Here is an 18,315-nt window from a genome sequence, read left to right as displayed (position 1 = left end):
GATCGACTCAAATTCGTGAGGCATAATACGTATTCGGATTTTCGCAAATTAATGTCGTGGTACAGACTAACTTTTGTCGCTTGAAATATGCGATGGCGGTACAAGGTATAAAGAACAGGCAAAGCGAGATTGGTGGGGCATGGCGAGAGAGAGACGTGAAGGAGTTACTACTAGCACAGAAATCTCGTAGTTTCGAAACAGCTCTTCAATTTTAATGAGACACGGTCTATTCCGCAACTCCGTCTTCGCGTCACAGCCTTTGTGTAATTATATTTTGACTCGACGTGCTGCCTCCGCATTTGCACTTGCACATAATATAATCTAGGATCTGAAATCTTCAATCTAGACTCGCACAGGCATCGAGACAGACAGAGTAGATGTATCATACACGTGCATGCCGCGTTTATACTTATACCAGACTATAACCACCCCCTCACCCTCCGCCCCGACATCTTTGTCTCTTTATCTCGCCCTGGTTCTCTATATCTACGATGGCGGATGCTTGTTGCGAATGCTAATACCTCCACCCCCCGCCACCCCCTGGCTCTCCAGCACCCCTTGCAGAAGCGCCGAACGCTCCCGGGAACTCGGCTCTCATCCCAACGGTTCTTGCAGATTGAGTTACAATCCAACACAAATAGAAAACTACCTCAACCGTCTTACTTTGCATTTACATTATTTCAATTTCACCCCATTGACCCCTCTCTTACCTATCTCACTCCCCTCTGCCCCGCCCCCTCACCTTCTACCCGACAATAATTACCAAGTACCGTTGGTTTGCGTGCTTTCACCAAAGTGGCAGACGGGCTTGAGGTACGGAAACGGTTCGGGGTACGCCGCTCGCCTTGAATAAAAGCGGCGAAACTCGGTCATTACCATTGCATTGCCTCGGAGGTGATAAGTGTCTAATAAGGCGGGCTATGCAGACACTCGCAGGTTTTATCGCGAGCGTGAGATTCGCTGATTTCGTTCCGTACCTGTTCGTTTCAACAATGAAAGTATCGGGGTAGTCGAGACGAGTGTTCCAGGCTATTTTTCATCCCGACTTCTTTCGCGTCTCTTGATTCTTCTTGTTCTTGCTCTCTAATTGCGTTTTTCCGTTCCACGTGACCCTGCGGGTTCGATTATAAGCTCGTGATACTTTCAACGTCACAGTATATAATACCGCTGTTTTGTTATACCGGTTAAAAGAGTGACGGATCGCGTTTATTCCTTCAGGCAGCCCAGGCCATTCGGGTTCACGCGAGAAAGAACGTTTGCCGCGCATGTTTAGATTCTGCTTTCAGGAAACGATTACTTGTTGCACTCAAATCCGTGTACATGCCACACGTTACCGCGAACCGCACTCTCCATTAATTATGTCTGATATCTCGGTCACGATCCACCGTTTTCTAACCGTTATCGCGTTTAACGCGACGAAACGGTCAAATGTTTTGTTTTTCTTTCAATCCGTCAAAGTGCAGAACTGACGTGGATGCAGAATTTGGCGCATAATCGCAGCGTTTCCTGTTTACTTGATTTTTTTCTGCAAGATATGTCTCTAGGGAATCGAAAACGAAGGATAGATGATGATTTGTTTCAAACTTCTCAATGATTTTCGACTAAATAGCAAGATCTTTTATGCTCTAGATTGTTTCATCGTTCCTCAATGAATTTAGGTTAGCATGCTTGGTGTTTTTCTTAGCGGTATTCGGCCGGCAGTTGGCTCTAAAAAATTCCCCCGACAAGCGGCGAGATAATAACATCTCCTTGCAACACGTTCGTATATACGGCTGAACGTCCGTCGGTCGTTTTGTTGAACATCTTCCCCACGGAGGATCAATCTATCAAAAACGCCTGGTTGCCGAGTGGCCCATTTTTCAGATCGTCGCAAAATAAGGGAGGAACTCGCTCGACTCGGCATAACCGTAGCTTCCGTTTTTTTCTCATCCTTTTCTCCATTTCTTCTTTAGTTTTTTTCCCTTTCCTTCTTTTTTTTTCACTTTTCAGTCGTAAAAAATGGCGGCTGGTGGATCCGTCACGTTCGTATATACCTGTAGCGATGGGTTCGTAGCTTTTGCTGTAATTTGGCGCAGCTATGTGCCGGCTAAAGGAGGTAGGTATACCGTTGCTAATGGCAGTAGTTGAGTGCTCGTACATTGTCCGCGATAAAGTCTGCGTTTTTGTTAATATAACGCTATATTGTCTAGGTAACTGTTGTTATTTTTTTTTTCTTTACTTTTTTTTCTCGATATTTTCACTAACAATTGTTCCGTGACCAAGTGCAATCCCTCCACGCTACGCGCCGCGCTAGTGAATTCTATCTTGTACATCAGCAATGTTTCGCTCAAGCGTAACGTGATTCCGTACAGCAGCGGCAGCTGATTACCCGGCATTAGGAAGGGAATAATTTTTCCCTGTTGTCATTACTCAGGTTATTTCCCCCTTTTTTGGCATTTAATTTACGGTGCAAACACGTTGGGTCTCTGAGGGCATATTCTTGTCCATTTTGTTACACGTGCAGGTGGTACACTTACCTCGAAATACACGCATTACCTCCGCTTCTGCAGCGGGTTGTGTTGCATTTGCTTGAATTGATGCACGTATATAAACGCCATATATGCACCCTATGTGCACACATCGTATGTACCGGCCAGCTAGCTACTCGCCTGCACCCGTCTCCTCAAATAACTCGAATGAAAATTTAATTAAACATGAAAATATAGAGACTATTTGTAGGCGAGCTATCGCTGCACGACTCGCTCATGATCGCTTCACTGTGAAGACTGCAGGAGAGCTTGATGAAAGTGAAAAGCAGAAATTATTCTGATGCTATTAAACTACGTTGCTATCAAACGTTGGTGTCCCACTTGCAGAACAGCCACTAACCGATAAAACACAACGTCACATTTCGTTGACAAAAGTTTTTTCAAACAGTAAAATCACCTTATCGAAGCTGTTTTGTTCGAATCCCAAATCGACGCTTTGTCCAAAAACTGCTTGAACAAGCAATGGTTTCTACATTACAGACCCAATAAAGTAGTCGCAACACTTTGTTTTGTGAACAGCGTATATCTGCTGTGGGACTACACGATGTATTCAGAGCCGATGTACCAGCCTCTGCAGTAACTCTGCTGCGGTATGCATGGGAAAAGTATATTTTCCGTCGAGATGAAAACGGAAGAAAAGAAGCCGAGCATGAGGCAGAAGTATACACGTAGCGGAAGTCACTTGGGAAATATGATAGAAACGAAGAGCTTTGTTTCAGCGTTGAAGAGACCAGAAAATGCTATGGGAAAACGGTATCGTTCTCATTATGCCGTGCTTGAAATAGATTTTCCTCGGGTTGCTTCTAGTACCTGAAGCAGAGCTTCCTCAATCCCATGTTTTGAGTCCCGCCATGCCTCCAGCCTGTCGCTGTGATATTCGCCCCGCAGAGTTTCCGCGATTCTTTGCATCCATACAGCGAAACGAGTCGCCTTTGAACGCTGACTTCACCTGCATGGTGGTTCGTTCGTTATCCTGGATATTGGATATTAAGGATATTACCCGGCGTCCGGGTGCTGCCTACAAAATCGCTCGGTATCTGGCGCACGGAATACGTTAGCATGTTCACCCTCACCCTCTCTTCACCCTCATCCTCGACGCTTCATCGTCGTCCCGGCGCGGCGGCGTTCCGTTTCGTCGATGGATGAAGGCTCGTTCTTTGGCCTAATGTCTCAATCCACCGAGTGATAAGAGGCAGTTTTGCCCAGGGTTGAGCTGAGTCGTTTGCCTCGGACACAGGAACTGTTATTAACTAGCTATTAATATTCCAAGGTTTTTTCACCTCCGAAGACTAACTCACAAGTGTTTGGCCCACCCTTCGGTCGAAGCGAGTCACTGCAGTTAAAGAGATAACGGATATTAGGGTGATTAGGCGAAGTGATTAAAACTGCTATGCGGATTATGTGGACGTTTCCAAGGCATTCTTAGTTGGTACAATGCTCTTCGAGTGGGTGTGTGCAGAACTGCTACGCTCATCAGTGGGCTGCAGGTCGGCCGAGCAATTTCTACAACGGCAATATTAATTATCATAATAATGGAAGAGTAGAATTCTCTTGGCGGATTCATTGAACGATGAATAGCCCGTGAACTCAGGTCGACTCGAATAACTTTTCGCTTCTTTTTCCATCATTTTTCTTTTGCTCGCTCTTTCCCTTTCAAAACTGTCGTTTCAAATGGCTACTCTTGTAATAATTTCATTGCACGCATTTCATAAAGTCTCTTTTGGGTGATAATTTCTTAATGATTTTACAGCCTTTCCCGGTAATTTCTTCTCTTTTATCTTTGTAACTTGAACTTGTTTTCTGTTTTTTCATCTGACTCGGAGATTTCCTGCGAATATCTAGGTGCTGATCAGAAGATTTCAACGTGTTGGGTTCGCAAGTATTAATCAAGGGTGCAGGTTTAAGTATTTTCTTTCTCATACGACATCTAGCTTGAAAAATGCGCTAATAATCTCAGAATATTTGAAACAGAATCAAACAGTTGTTAGGTCATATGCAACATTCAGGCAAAAAAATTACAGGTAAAAGAAACATAAAAGATGCTGGACCTGCAAGATAGTTTACTAATCTTTGAATTTCAAAAATTAGCAACCTACTCGTGTGAAAACAAAATCTCCGATAAGGCTCGTTGGAAAAAGTCTAGACTGCGTCACGGATCAGAAAAAAATCCAAAATTTGCAATACAACGTAAGCAATTTTTGAATAATTTTGATTGCCTCATGCTTAGTGTTCGTTGAATTCTTCACGACAAAACGGGGGAGGGGGTGGAGGGGGGGGGGGGGCTATTTGATTATAGTGAATAATGACTGAGAATGCCTCTGAGGATTCTTAACACGTGAGATGGTCCATAAACCGTTCTGCCAATTAAGTATACGATCTTCGAGAGGTTGAAGTTCAGCGCAGTCAGGTGGAAGGAGTGTCTAAGGCCATGCATAATACAGGTGTACGTGTCGGAGTGAACCTGTCTACGTAACACGGATCGCTTTGGCCAGGTCAGGAAGTTCGGGGGTTTCAAGAGGTTCAGAAGCGGCATCGCCGATAAGGCCCTGCTAGATTATCATCGTTAACGAGTATGGAAATTGACGGGTCTATTTATTCATGGCGCAGGTAGCCATCGCGACTAGGCTATGAAGACATCGGCCCGATTAAGGTACGATTTATGAATGAATTAAAGGAAATTGCACCGACGAGCTAATCGCAAACTGGCAGGAAGAGCGGCAGCGTCACGGAGAGTCTCTGCAAATCACTGGAACGTCGTGACTCGATGGGTCGGAGCTGAGCCTTCGGCTGGTGCTGCTGCTCTGCTATCCTCGCGACACATTAACAAATGGCTGGGACCTATATCGGGGTGGCGAAATCACCGGTTGCACGATTGAACGCTCGTCAGCGTTAGGCTGACGTTAACAATTGACAGCTCGACGCGATCGATCAGCGCCCCCATTCAACCCCTGGAGACGTAGTATGTCCGGATGACGTAAGCGAGCGTGAAGACCAGAAATGCATGACTGCAGCATGACGAGGTGAACGAAATCGATGATCCGATTCACCGACGAAAAAAAGTCACGGTGATACTTTCATGTCCAAGTCGTTCCCCGCCTGTTATAGCTGGATTGGGTTCGAGGGGGTCCCACGATTTTCAAGTTAGCGATTGAGGGCGGCAGTAGGACCGGGCGAACGACACAAACACCTCCTTTCACCGACGCGAAGGGCGGAGGTGAAGGTGCGGGGGCGACGGCGTCAGCGGCGGGGGTGGGCTGGGGAGTCGTTCTCGCTTGGGAATGAGAGGATGCACGAGAGACTGCTCCAGACCGTGGAGGAGAGTGGCGAGGGGGATACGCGGGGGAGGTGCTGCCTTGGGGTTCATTATTCAGGGCTATTGATTTCCATCCGACTCCTACCACGCCACTAGCACCGGCACCAGCAACCGGAGAGAGATTGACGGCGGCGAGGTCTCTCCCCGCTTCCTCTCTTCTTCTCCCTTTCGTCATCCACCGCATCAAGCCGCATACCACCGGACCCCGGGGTACGCGCACTTATCCGGGGCATGCATGTACCTATCCTCGTTTACAGCCCCGTGATTTGAGCCCATGGTCGTCGTACTCATTCGCACATTCCATCCCTCTGATCGGAGGGAGCTGGAGGAAATGCAACGGAGGTTGAAGAGGATTTCTCGGCACAAGAAAAGCCTCGGGGGTGGAGATTAGCCGGCTCCGAGGGGGCCAAGATTTGACCGTAGAAAACACGCTCTACCTTGCTTCAGCTCGATAATTCCAAACGAGCCGAAATGCGCCACACGACGCGTTGTTCGACGGGACGAAATTCAATTTCGTCGGGGCAACGACGGGAGGGAAAAGGGCGACGGGAAAGAGATAAGGGGTCCGAAAGGGACGATGGAAGCCTCGAGTCAAGGAAGACGGAGGCCGTGGCTGACAAATTCGTGACTTTCGAATACCCACACTGTGAAAAAATTCAGTGTTGACTTCTACAACTACAATCCGGCGTCAGCTTAACACTATCTGATATTGAATTTCGGAAGCAACTACAAAAATTAGTCTATTGTCATCTACGCCGGCTGAGGTTGGTCAATTTTGACACGAAAATTTATACACACACTGCAACCTGAGATACGAACAATGCGGGTCCATCTGGACCAGCTCAACAGGAGAAAAAGGACGAGGATGTCTGTGAAGAAAAGCGATTTTCCATGGGTTTTCTGGACTCGGCAAGTGGAGAGGTGCACGCGTGTGACACTAAGAGGAAAGGGCCCTCCATCCAAGGTGTTGTATGCAGACCGTCAATGCCGAAGTGTAGGTACTACCTTAGGTCTATAGGTACCGCGCGCGGACGACGGTTCGGCGGTTCGTTGGTTCCGAGGGCGCGTATCGAAGTGAGGACGATAAGCGCCGGCGCGAACCGCCGCGTGGTGGGCTCGTGACGTCAGCTATCCTCAGTGTGCGGAGAACGACCGCAGTGTTCACCAATCTCCGTGTCGTCCGACCTTGCAGTTGTTCTCAGGTGTTCTCGGGTATTTTTCGAACCTGGGGGAGTTCACCCTTCCGGTAAAAAATTATCCCGATCCACGGCCAATCGGTGTGTGAGCAAGACTGACGTGAGGAATTAAAAGGATCAAATTCGAGTATAACCAGCTGCAGCTTTAGGGGGTGATTGTGTTTTAGCGAGATCGAGGAACGTCACCAGTGAGAAGCCACGCGGTCGACAGACCCGAATCGGTTTCGGACTCGCACCGACCCCTGATACTGAAAGTAGCGTTATAAGTGACCGAGCGACGATATCACCAAGAAGAGGACAATCTTTTCTTGTGGTAGTTCTCTAATCTCTGCTCGGAGGATCGACGCTGAATAACTGAAAAACCGAAAGCTCAGACTGCGAGAAGCATACCGATTGAATTGTACCCGTTTTGTCGACACATAATGGAGAGATTAACGCCAGGTATCAAGTTGACAACGGAATTGTTAGTGTGTAAAAAGTATAAGTTGTAGTTGCCTTAAACAATAAATAAAAAAATAAAAAAATAAATAAATAAAAACAAACTCTGTATACACAGTTAGTATTAAATAGAAGCAGTACGAAACTTTTTCTTCTAAAAAAATAATCTCGACGGGTTCAATTTTTTACGAAAATAATTATTCAAGTAAAACGGTGTATGACGTGGGCGAGGAATTGTTAATCGGTTAATAATTTTTCATCTTCGAAGTTATAAACGACGGATAACGATTGTCGAAAGTCGGTTTAAATTTGGTAACAAGAAATTTTGAATTAACGTGGTAACCTTACGTGTAATTAATAACGTCGTGATACCTGCGTGCCAAGTAATTAGGATTATAAATTATACGACCATCGACACAGACGCCTAACCGTAAAGGGAAAAGAAATATGAGAATAGTAGAGTCTCGACGACGAAGCAATATCGTCCGAAAGTGAGAGTGAGATTAGCGTCCGTCCACCGATAGAGCTCCAAAGGGATTCTTCGAGGGTTCAAAAGATCCGCAGACACGCGGACTAACTCAGGCAGCGTGGAGCGCTCAGGGAGTGCGTGGCCGCGCGCCGCGGAACTTTGCTTCTATCAGCCAGGTTTGCCCCTACCCTTCATCATCTACCGTTTACCATTACCATCGACCATTAACGATCCCATGCCCGACCTTCGACGTTGCTTGCCTCAAATTATATTTCGAGCCAGTCGATGGTGCAGCTCGAGTCCCAGAGGACGTTGCTTGGTACGGTCAAATTGGGGTGGTGCGATGAACGGATGCCAAACTCACGTTACACCAGCTGAAACTTCTTCCAAATATCTTCATTCCTGAATAATTCCGTTTTCATTCGCGATTCCCGGCGAGTGCGGAGTTTTCTCGAATCGAGTATGTCTCTCACTGCCACGTTACTTTCAAATATGTAGGTTACAAGTGCCAAGGTGAAAGTGTTCGCCGAGAGCTGCGTGAGCCACACTTACCCCTCCCTCCGACGCTTTGAAGCGTACTTACAAATCGCACTGCGTATATTATACGTGCGTGTAAGGGTTACACTCTGGTTTGTTAGTGGGTTTAGGCACGTACCAACACGCGTTCACCACTTTTTGCACCAAAGCGTTTGCTACCAATTTCATTCACGTTGGTTTTCAACCCGCGCGCAGATCTTCCATCGTCACGCACACGTCGTTCGAGACGAGGGCGTCACGAGGAAACGTTAGGTATATACGTAGTTTCACGTCGTTCTATCTATAAACGCTCGGTGAGGTCAAAGTTTCGTGATTGCTTGAGGGGACGAGTTTTTACGGGAATTGAAACGCTTAAGGTCCTGCGGCATTCGACCGAGAGAAGGAGGATCGCCGCTCCGCGCCAGAACGAGGGTGCCGGAGGATCATTCTCCGGAGTGACTCGAGGTTTGCTTTTGGCAGACCTTCTAAGAGTTGTGTTTCTCCGTATTTGTAATCGAAGCAGGGAGCAGTCTGACCCGAATCCTCAAGCACGTTGTCGGCCCAGCACGGCACGTATAGTGACCGCCCCTCCGACGCAACGCCAGGCGGTGCCAGGACCATCCCCGAGTTTCCATTCACCCTCGATTGACGCGTCGCACCGTTGTCCTTTCGGCATTGTTCCTTTCTCAAGCTCCTCGTCGACCAGCTTGCGGTGATAATTCCTACCGCGGGAAATCGGAAGACAAAAGGAACAGAAGCTTGATAAGTCGTTACAGTCTGATCGTTCAGTTCCCGCAACGGCCTGCGAGCTGGTCGATCATGCGCGTACGCCTCATGGTTATGTATGGTAAAGCGATTAGCGGATGGTTGAATTGGCTTGAAAGAAATTTATGCCAAAAGTTGGATAGCGAAGATCGCATCGTTCGATATCGGCCGCACGCTGATTCTGGACCGTCGGACTGGAGGAAGCGGCTGCTCGACTCACCGGGGAATAAAACCTGATTTAGGACTGCGGTCCTGGAATTCTCCGGAGGATTGGCCACTGCACACTCTCACTTGCCGTCGTGGCGTCCGAGGGAAGTCATCCTCTTCCTCCCGTTGTCCAGGTCCCCCGACGCCAACAAGTGCGACTCTTTACCAACAGCGTGTTGGAAATGCGAGTAGAATACTAATGCCAAAGCTGGCATGACACCGATGCTTGTGGCCGACGGTTAACCGTGTTCCTATTCGTTTTCGGTATCAGCAATCGTCCCGCTAACGCAACCCTTACATGTCGTCGGAAAACTTCTTTCGACGACCTTTGCGTAATTGAATTATTCTTTTCTCCTCCTCTCAAAATCACCTCACGTCTTGTATTAAAGCGCAGTGTTAATGGTAGGACCACAGATATGACTTTTGATATCAACTATCATGTATACTTCTTACGAGTTATATGTATAAAACGATTTTTGTTCTCGATGCACTTGAAGATTACGAATTTACAGTACATTGTAATGAGTTTTAGTTACCAAACATTGATGAACCATGATTCTAACAGACTTCCGTAATAGTGGGATTTCAACGAAGCAGGCCTTTCTACGACGCACAAGGTATTTCCAACAAGTGCCCAAGATCTGTTGGCTCCACTGCCGTTAACACTATCTCAAGCATTACGCGAAGAAATGCACGCAACGATTTGATATCGCCACGCCCATAAACGTAGATCAAGACCAACAATGGTCCGCCGGTAAACGTATTGAGATTTTATACTTCAATTGGTGACTAGCTGCTTGCGGAAAAGCGTTACTCAAACTGTAACAGTCACGGAGCTGGAAGCATCGAAGTGGACAAAAAGTAAAAACGGAAAAAGAGGGGCGCGCAGATATACACGGATACATGAAGTCCTGTGCTTGGCATCGAGTCGTGGTCCACTTATCATGCATATACCAGTTTTGTACTTGATACGAAACCACCATATCCCAGATGGAACAGTACGGATATTCGTGAAAAGAGCACGAGGAGAGTGCTTGTGCACATCTACAGAATACGTAGATGCGTATACAACAAAGGCAGGAAGAGAGGCTGGGAAGTGATGACAATGGAAAATAAACGTAGCGATGATGCCACGAGTTTGAAACAATTAACATAACAAAGCGAGGGGTTGGGGAAGTAAGAGAAAGAGAAGTACAGTGGGAAGCTGCACGCGATACGGGGAAGGGCAGGGACTGCGGCAGCCAAGAGAACGATGAAGGGTACGTCGGTAAGAGAACGAGAGATACGGATAACGGGGTTGGATTAGAGGGAGAAACCCGTTCCTCGGGAGATCTTGGCGTCGTAGCTACGTTTCACCTATTCTTCCGACTTGCGGGATTTCTAAACATTTTGTCTCGCTACATAAGTCATATAGAAAAGTCATAAGACCGTAGAAACTTTCGGCGGTATGTACACATGCGACAAATCGCCATTCCATTGCTTGCTTTACCCCACCTCGATCTCTTCCTTCTCTCGTCCCGCTTCGCATCTCGCCTCGTTACCCTTTCCACCCTTTTCACTTGCGCTGCCTTTTTTAATCTCCAGACCGCCCGAGGGCGAGCTTCAACTACCGCAAGTACCTGTACCTACTGCAGAAATTTTCCAAAAATACTTTCACTCCGCGTTCAAGCGGTCTCTATAAGAGGATCGCATTCATTCGTAAATAGTCAGTTTCGGCGGTTTTATCTCCGGGTGAAATTACGTTCGATCCGATCGACTGAGCCGATCGAGTTTACCGAGGATAAGTAAAAGGAGAGAAAGATAGGGTCAGAGATAATGGATCGTCGTATTTCGGGGTAATTTATACACCATAGAACGTGGGCCTATCATTAGTAGAACTCCAACACGGACAAAGGGCGAAAAGTCTAAATTAAAGGCTGAAAGTGTTGGGGGTAAGAAATTTTTCGTAGGGGTAGATTTTGAGCGCCCTTTCCGCGCACGGTCAAAGGTAACGATTATGGGGCAGGAATTAACGCGCCCCGGGGAGCACGTGAAGAGTGATGAGGTACCGAGTTTCTGCGTAATTTCCGTTGCCAAGGCTGCGCTACACTCCGCGCATAACGTGATTTGCTTCGGGACGCAAGGCTCTGCACTACTGAAACAGGGTTTGATTGGTGACAGGCGAATGCACTTATTTGAAACAGGTTTTTAAAGACATTAGGACGATACAGCGATTCATTGGGTTAATTTTCTCGATTGCAATGTATAGAAACGGAGCAGCCATGTTTAATGGACATTTTCAGGATATGCCAACAGTGTTCACGCAGTGAATTATGAAACGAGAGAAAAGTTTGAAAAATATGGAATGCGCAATTGAGGCTATAACTTTTTTTCTTTGCTTGTATAGTTAGAATTGGAGATTCCTCTTTTAAACTTCGTACGGAGGTACAGAAAATATATTTCTTTTTAGTGGTAACTGCCATGAAGTTCGATGCACATCTTTTCTCTAGTTCAAGCAGAAAACTTTGTTGCCAGTACTTTCGATGTACCTTAATATTTTCTAGTCTATTGGAGACATTTCTCACAGCGGTGGTAGTACGTTTTTAAAATCAAGCAGGAAACTCCCCCGATTCAAGTGCTCAATCCACGTTCAAATCTCCGCCCGCGGTTTCGAAGCTACGTAGGTGCGCGCGATATACGCATTGAATAAAGTAGCCAATTTGTGTGCGCTGCACCGTGAAAGTATTTTCCTACCACGTTTGCTTTTTAAACTTTTACAATACATCATTCGCCTTGAAACTCGAGGCCACATCCAACTCTACCCATTTATGAACGCGTCAAATTGTTTATCCACTCGTTTATTCATCCATTGTTTTTTCCTGTATATAAAAATCCCGTGATTAATAAATGGGAGTTTGTCTTTCAACTGTTCCCACGTATTCAAAATAAAATGTACATATCATGCTAGTTGCGGTAGACCGTTATCTTATCTTCCGTTCATCGGATACGTCATTTATTTGTCGCATGGGATGCAGAAATCGAATTATGAATCCCGATATATCATGCTGAGTGATTGATTACTGCACAAGAACTTTGAACAAGCTGCGCTCATACTCGTGACCACGCGATGAATAATTCTTTGAGATCTTAACTGATTGTGAAGGTCACTTTTTTTGGCTGATCAACGAACTGTGAGAGAAGTCACGTATTCTTCTAACTCTGAATTGAGACTTACCGCTTATTTTATATTCTCGATGTCTCATCTGGTTCATTTGTTGAAAATTTAAAAGACATTTTCGGGTAGAAACGTGCTTGAGATAAAGTATTTACACACTACTCCATACACCTTCCTCTCGTTCGTTCATGTATATACGAATATAGTAATAACGTGACAGAGAAGGGTGAAAAATCAATCGGCCCATGAATACCGTATCGAGGCACCGCCTGAATTTTTTAGAAACAGCCATCTTTCGGAGCAAGATGAACAGCGGGTGTTTTTTTTTTTTTTTTATTTAAACTGTCACCACACTTTTCCAATTTTCTCTGCTTCATTTATATGGATCATTGTACAGTAGCTGATGTTCTCATATCAGCAAAAATATCCCCCGTTGTCGAGAAAAAGCAGTGATAAACCGTCTCAGTGAAAGTATCAGTCACATAATCGAAAAAAGAAAGGGTAAATAGTTGCAGCTAGCATTCCGAGTTGGAGGTTCAAAGTTGGTTGGAGCTTGCGTGTTTCGGGAGCCACTTTCATTGCCAGCACGCTGCAAAAATTAACAGTTAAACAATGGAATCCCGTTACATAGCCATTACTCGCAAACCGAGGTAGAAATAATTAGGAAGTGAGGCCCTGTGCCACTTTTTCCAGCCTCTTCGCCCTCCACTTCTGCCTTGCCCTCGTCCCAGCCCAGTAAACATGAAAGGAACGGTTGTGCTTTCCCAGACACTCTATATACTCATACTTCCTCACACTTTGCGCATGGTAACATGGAGGAAGGCTTTCCACTGTTACGGCCAGCCTCTGCTAGCTGCTAGGTGCTACTGGTTTCGCGTTGGTTCTGCCAGAGCAGGGACCTATGCTGTCAGAGACTGACTCTTTATGGTCTTTTAATTAGAACCACTTTGTCGAGTGAGGACAGAAAGCGAGAGAGGATAGGAAAGGTTAGCGAAGAACTGGTTCAAAAAGTTTTTTAACTCGTTGGTACGGGTATATTCACTTAGATCTGTCAAACACTCGAGAAAAGGAACCAACTTCGCGAGTCCCTGTGTTCATTGTTTCGTTTGAAAAATCATACTAAGTTATCTTGCGTGTCTTATTGTGGCCGCATTTTCATTTTTGAATACGTAAATGTGGGTTTGATAGCGTGATACGTAGTTTTTTGCGGTCCTTAAACTTTGAAAGAACTATTTTCGCATGCAGCACTTTGCAGTTGATATTAATTTTAAGTGGAATCTGGTTATAGGAATTAGTGTTGGCAAAAAACTTGCGCTCTGTGCCTCTTTACCGTGTGAATATAAAAAAACCGTCTCTCTACTGATTAGAAATGAAGTTGCTTCGCTGAAAATGTAATTTGTTATAAGCAGCACGACCAGCTATGGAAAATCTAGTTTTATCAGTGTTTGAGTACACGTTCCGAGCAAGGTGAGAGGGTGGGGTGAAAATCAATAATCACCACTGACAGTTGACAGATGTGCCCATTAGTATCCACCGTCGCGATACGAGGACCAAATTTTTGTTGGGCTTAACTCAAAATAATACGCGGACAGCTTGGTCCTCGTGTTTGGCTAATCAGCGGCTGATTACACGTGTACCATGCCACTATGGTGGTGGGGTGGAGAGGGTAGCAGACGATGCGTAGGGACCAAGGGGGGATGATGATAAAGCCCATGGATCGCCGAGCCAGAATACTAGGGTGGCCTCATGGCCACAGCCTGACTAGCGTCCCTAATCCGGTGGTCGGTGGTGGCTAGCCAGCCACTCTTCAGCTATTCAAAATCAATAGATAATTCAGCCGCCCTCCGCATATTTATAGACTGCACTCGTGAAACATTTCACAAGCAAGTAGTTAAGCCGCGCTTGAGACGTTCGTCGCAGGATCGCGCTTCGAAGTGTTTTTAGTAGGCCCTTCATAATCAGAGGTTAGAGAGTTTGATACCAGCGACCTTCGACTTGGTTACTTCATCCGTGTTGTCAATTTAAGATAGAATGAATTTAGAACGAGGTGTTTTCTCCTCGTGTCCCAGGAAGCCTTGCCAATCTAGCTGCAAGCACCCGTTCACAGATCCTTGGGAAATACAATTATAACTCTATACATGCTTTAACGTCAGGAACTTGGATCCTTGAGTGAATTTGGGCAGGTCTTCAGGCAGATCGTTGATTCTGTAATGAACGTAATCCTGCTACTTTGCGTTTCATCAAGTTGTTCTAGATTCAACCAATCACTTGTGGTTTACCAACGAAAATAGTTTCCATCGGACGCTTCGAAATTCGAACGTTTGATCTTCCGCATCCTCATCATCAATTAGACTTTTGCATTACCTATCTAGGAGGTTCACCATTGCAATTGTACAACCAGTCCAGTACTGTTCGAAGATTAATAATGGATGATGATTTTCTTTGTCACGATTTCCTGGGCTTCTATATAGTGTGCTTGAAGTTAAAGTCATGTCAGAAACTCTTCCACTTCAGATCAGTAACTAAGGGTGAGATGGTTTTATCAACTTATCTGAAGTTGACTCTAATTTTAGTCGGACCGAAATTTTTATTCATCTCACACTTCTCTATTCAATTATAAAATCAATTTGCAGTCTCTTTCCATCACGTGTCTTATAAAAAATTGCAGTAAATGTGCGACGTTACATCCAATTACCTTCACGCCTTTCCTCTAGCATTTTATGACAGAATGTGCACATACTGTCGATGATACAGTCTCATGAGGAGAGTAAATAAAAGAGTCTTCGGGTCAGGGGCTCCCGCTCGTTTTATTAAAACTATCAAAAATTATGCTGCTGAAAAAAAAAGCTTTGCGTTTCTCGGTCAACGCGCTTGGTGTAAATTACATATTGTTAGGCTTACAAAACCGATGTAACAGGCTTTTTTTTAGCACGGTAATAAAACCGAACCTGCACCTAAAAATGAATCCGCTGTATTTTGGATGGCAGAAAAGCATTAATTTGTAATTCCAACTCTTTTTTTTTTTAAATCTGTTCGTGGCGTTTGGTTAGGTTGATGAAGAAAGACCGATAATGACCGTTGCGTGTAGTAATAACACCGCTGATGTTGGTCTGCGTCGACAAAAGACTGAGGAGAGTCAATGGCCTGCGCAATCCAGCGGCGACTGACCAGGGATCGATGGTCAGTCCAAAACTCCGCAGCCTTGTGCCATCGGCACTTATCTTCAACGACAACGACCATCGTCGCGATATGGCTGAGATAGAGTTTTTACGTATACCTCAGTATTTTGATGGCATGTCATAAAATTGTTGGGTCATCTCTGCGGCTTGAGAAGTAAGGAATAGAGGGAAAGAAATCGCTGACAGTAATCTGGTGATATTCATTTAGTCCAGCCGAAGGATGAGTCCAGATACTTTGTTTATATTTTTTCGTCAATGGAGTTCAAATTGCAATTCAAAAATTCGTGAAAGTTAGTCAAGGTGTATTCGAAATTTAGAATATGTCAGCTGCAGCTATCGTTTAGTGATACTTCGATGTCATTGGAAGTATTCTATGGTTTAGAAATATACGAAAACTCCCCTCGGCCACTTTTTCTCTTCCAAGATTTATGCGTAACAAAATATTCCGTATATTGTTCGCGAGACGTGGCAAGAAGTTTCAGATTCAGCAACGTAAGAAGCAGCTGGCATATAGGGTCGAAAAGAGAAAAAGGGAGAAAAAACACACATAAATAACAACAAAACATAAATAAGAATAAATGTGGGTTATATAAAAGTTAACCGCCTCTTTTCACATCACGTGTATAACATTGTATACGTTATATATCCTCGTGGTGTTCTATTGATTTTGAAACAACGTTGAAAGAGGCTATTTTGCAAATCTGACAGTCCAACATCGCATCGAACGGATAAGAAAACCATCCTCATTCAACTCTAAATAGAAATTGTCATCCGTGGCATCATCTCGATAACTTTCAAAGGATCGAAGGTGTATTCTGAAATTTGATTCCTCTCAAGAATAAAAAAAAGGGATCTGATAAGGATTCCGTTTTTCCAATTTGAGGTACGGAACTCTAAAAAAACAAATGATTATTCTAGTGCTTTTGTGACACACACATTTCCAAATAACTTACTGGCAGATATTGTTTGCATTGGAAGGACCGCAACGGTGGCTGGTCAACGATAATTCGTAAAATCGTTAATCAGTCGTTGGCGATTTCCTGCATCTGACGTTTCATTCCCCGGTTATTTTCTTATATATATATATATATATATATATATATATATATATATATATATATATATATATATATATATATATATATATACATAGGTATATTATACATAAGACTCATAATTCCCTTTTTGTCTTATAAATAAAAGTTCTCTCTCTCCTAAGCTTTATTTTATTTCCTCTATTGTTTCCACTGTTCTCGCCCTCAGAGCCTAGTAGGCCTCCAAAGAGCCCCGCTTTTCCCGGCTCTCCTTTTCACCCCTTCTCTATCTCATTTTCCAGAAACGCGTCTACACCGACACGCGACTACTCCATTCCTGAGCTTACGTCGTCCGCACCAACACAGAACCACGGGGGGCGGATGCTCGCATATACTGTACTCTCCGGTCCATTCGCTTCCGTATTATTTTGCCCAGTGGTCCCTTTGTTCCGGTTATTCTTTTTTTTTGTTTCTTTCCTTTTCTCTGCGGTCTTTTTTTTATACTCTACCCCCGTCTATTGAACTGCAAGCGAGATAATACGCCCTATAAACTCTTGTCGGCGCGACACCTTTGCCACGAATCCCTCTTTGTCTTAGTCAGATTATTTATTTCTCATCTCTAGTGGAGCAGCCACATATGATTGCACTGTTCTTCGGAATTACTCACGACTAGAGAAGGTTTAACACCAGATAAATGACCAGCCACTATACCAACTTCCATATTTCACGCCGGGAGATTATCTCTCGAGGTTCGTATGAATTGTCTCGTTCAGGTATCCACCGATAATTTAAAACACCCCGTCCAACTCGACGAGAATTCTGACTGATCGCGAGGTGGAAGCGGGTGGATAGGATAATATTGTGCCGAGCTGACATCTTCGGTGTTATCCTACCCCCCCGTTACCCCATACCGCTACCAGCTTCTGCACTCCGCCGGTCGAGGGTAAGCAACGTCGATAGTCAGCCGAGATCCTGCGGTCACCCTTCGCAGCAAAGCCCAAAGGCTTTTCCACCCCTTGCCTCCCGGTCCTCTTTACGCTACCGATCCGTGAGCTGACCCACCCTCGTCCTCACCCTCGACCCACCCCTTCTATGCCCTTTCCTAGTTTAACCGTACCATTCCCAGGCGTTCTATTAGACTTTGCACTTTACCACTGCGATAGGTCAGCTACTACGCGCTACGAGAGCTCTCGAACGAATGTGCAACCCGGTTGTTAGGGTAGAAATGTTTCATTCACTTCCATTGTCCGAGGTGTGATCGAGCCGCAATTCCGTCTCTCGATTTAGCGGTTTTTCAAGCGGGGTCGAAGGCCTTGGGCTAGTTGAAGAAATATTTTTGGATCGAAATGTTAGATTTTGGAGTGGTGAAGTGTGCGATATTGACGAGTTGCATTGTTTTCTTCGTCGAGTAATGCTATAAATTTGTTTGCGGTATAAAATTCATTCATATTTTGACTCCGTTAATTTATCATTCTAATTCTTTCATCTTGTCGTAACACTTATTCTTGTTGTATCG

At 45.0% G+C, this 18,315-nt stretch overlaps 1 protein-coding gene across 1 annotated transcript in view; it reads left to right on the top strand.

The window, feature by feature from the left end:
• Window positions 1-7,005: 7,005 nt before the first annotated feature.
• LOC124407804 (CUGBP Elav-like family member 4) overlaps window positions 7,006-18,315 on the top strand; it is a 514,861-nt gene continuing 503,551 nt past the window's right edge. Inside the window, exon 1 of the mRNA XM_046884336.1 lies at window positions 7,006-7,478. Within this exon, the coding sequence (XP_046740292.1) occupies window positions 7,460-7,478 (19 nt within the window). The 5' untranslated portion in view covers window positions 7,006-7,459. The remainder of the gene's footprint in view (window positions 7,479-18,315) is intronic.

This window comes from Diprion similis, chromosome 6 (genome assembly GCF_021155765.1).
Source record: "Diprion similis isolate iyDipSimi1 chromosome 6, iyDipSimi1.1, whole genome shotgun sequence".
NCBI classification, from domain to species: domain Eukaryota; kingdom Metazoa; phylum Arthropoda; class Insecta; order Hymenoptera; family Diprionidae; genus Diprion; species Diprion similis.
The sequence above is the reverse complement of the archived record's forward strand: the minus strand, read 5'-3'. Positions and strand labels throughout refer to the sequence as shown.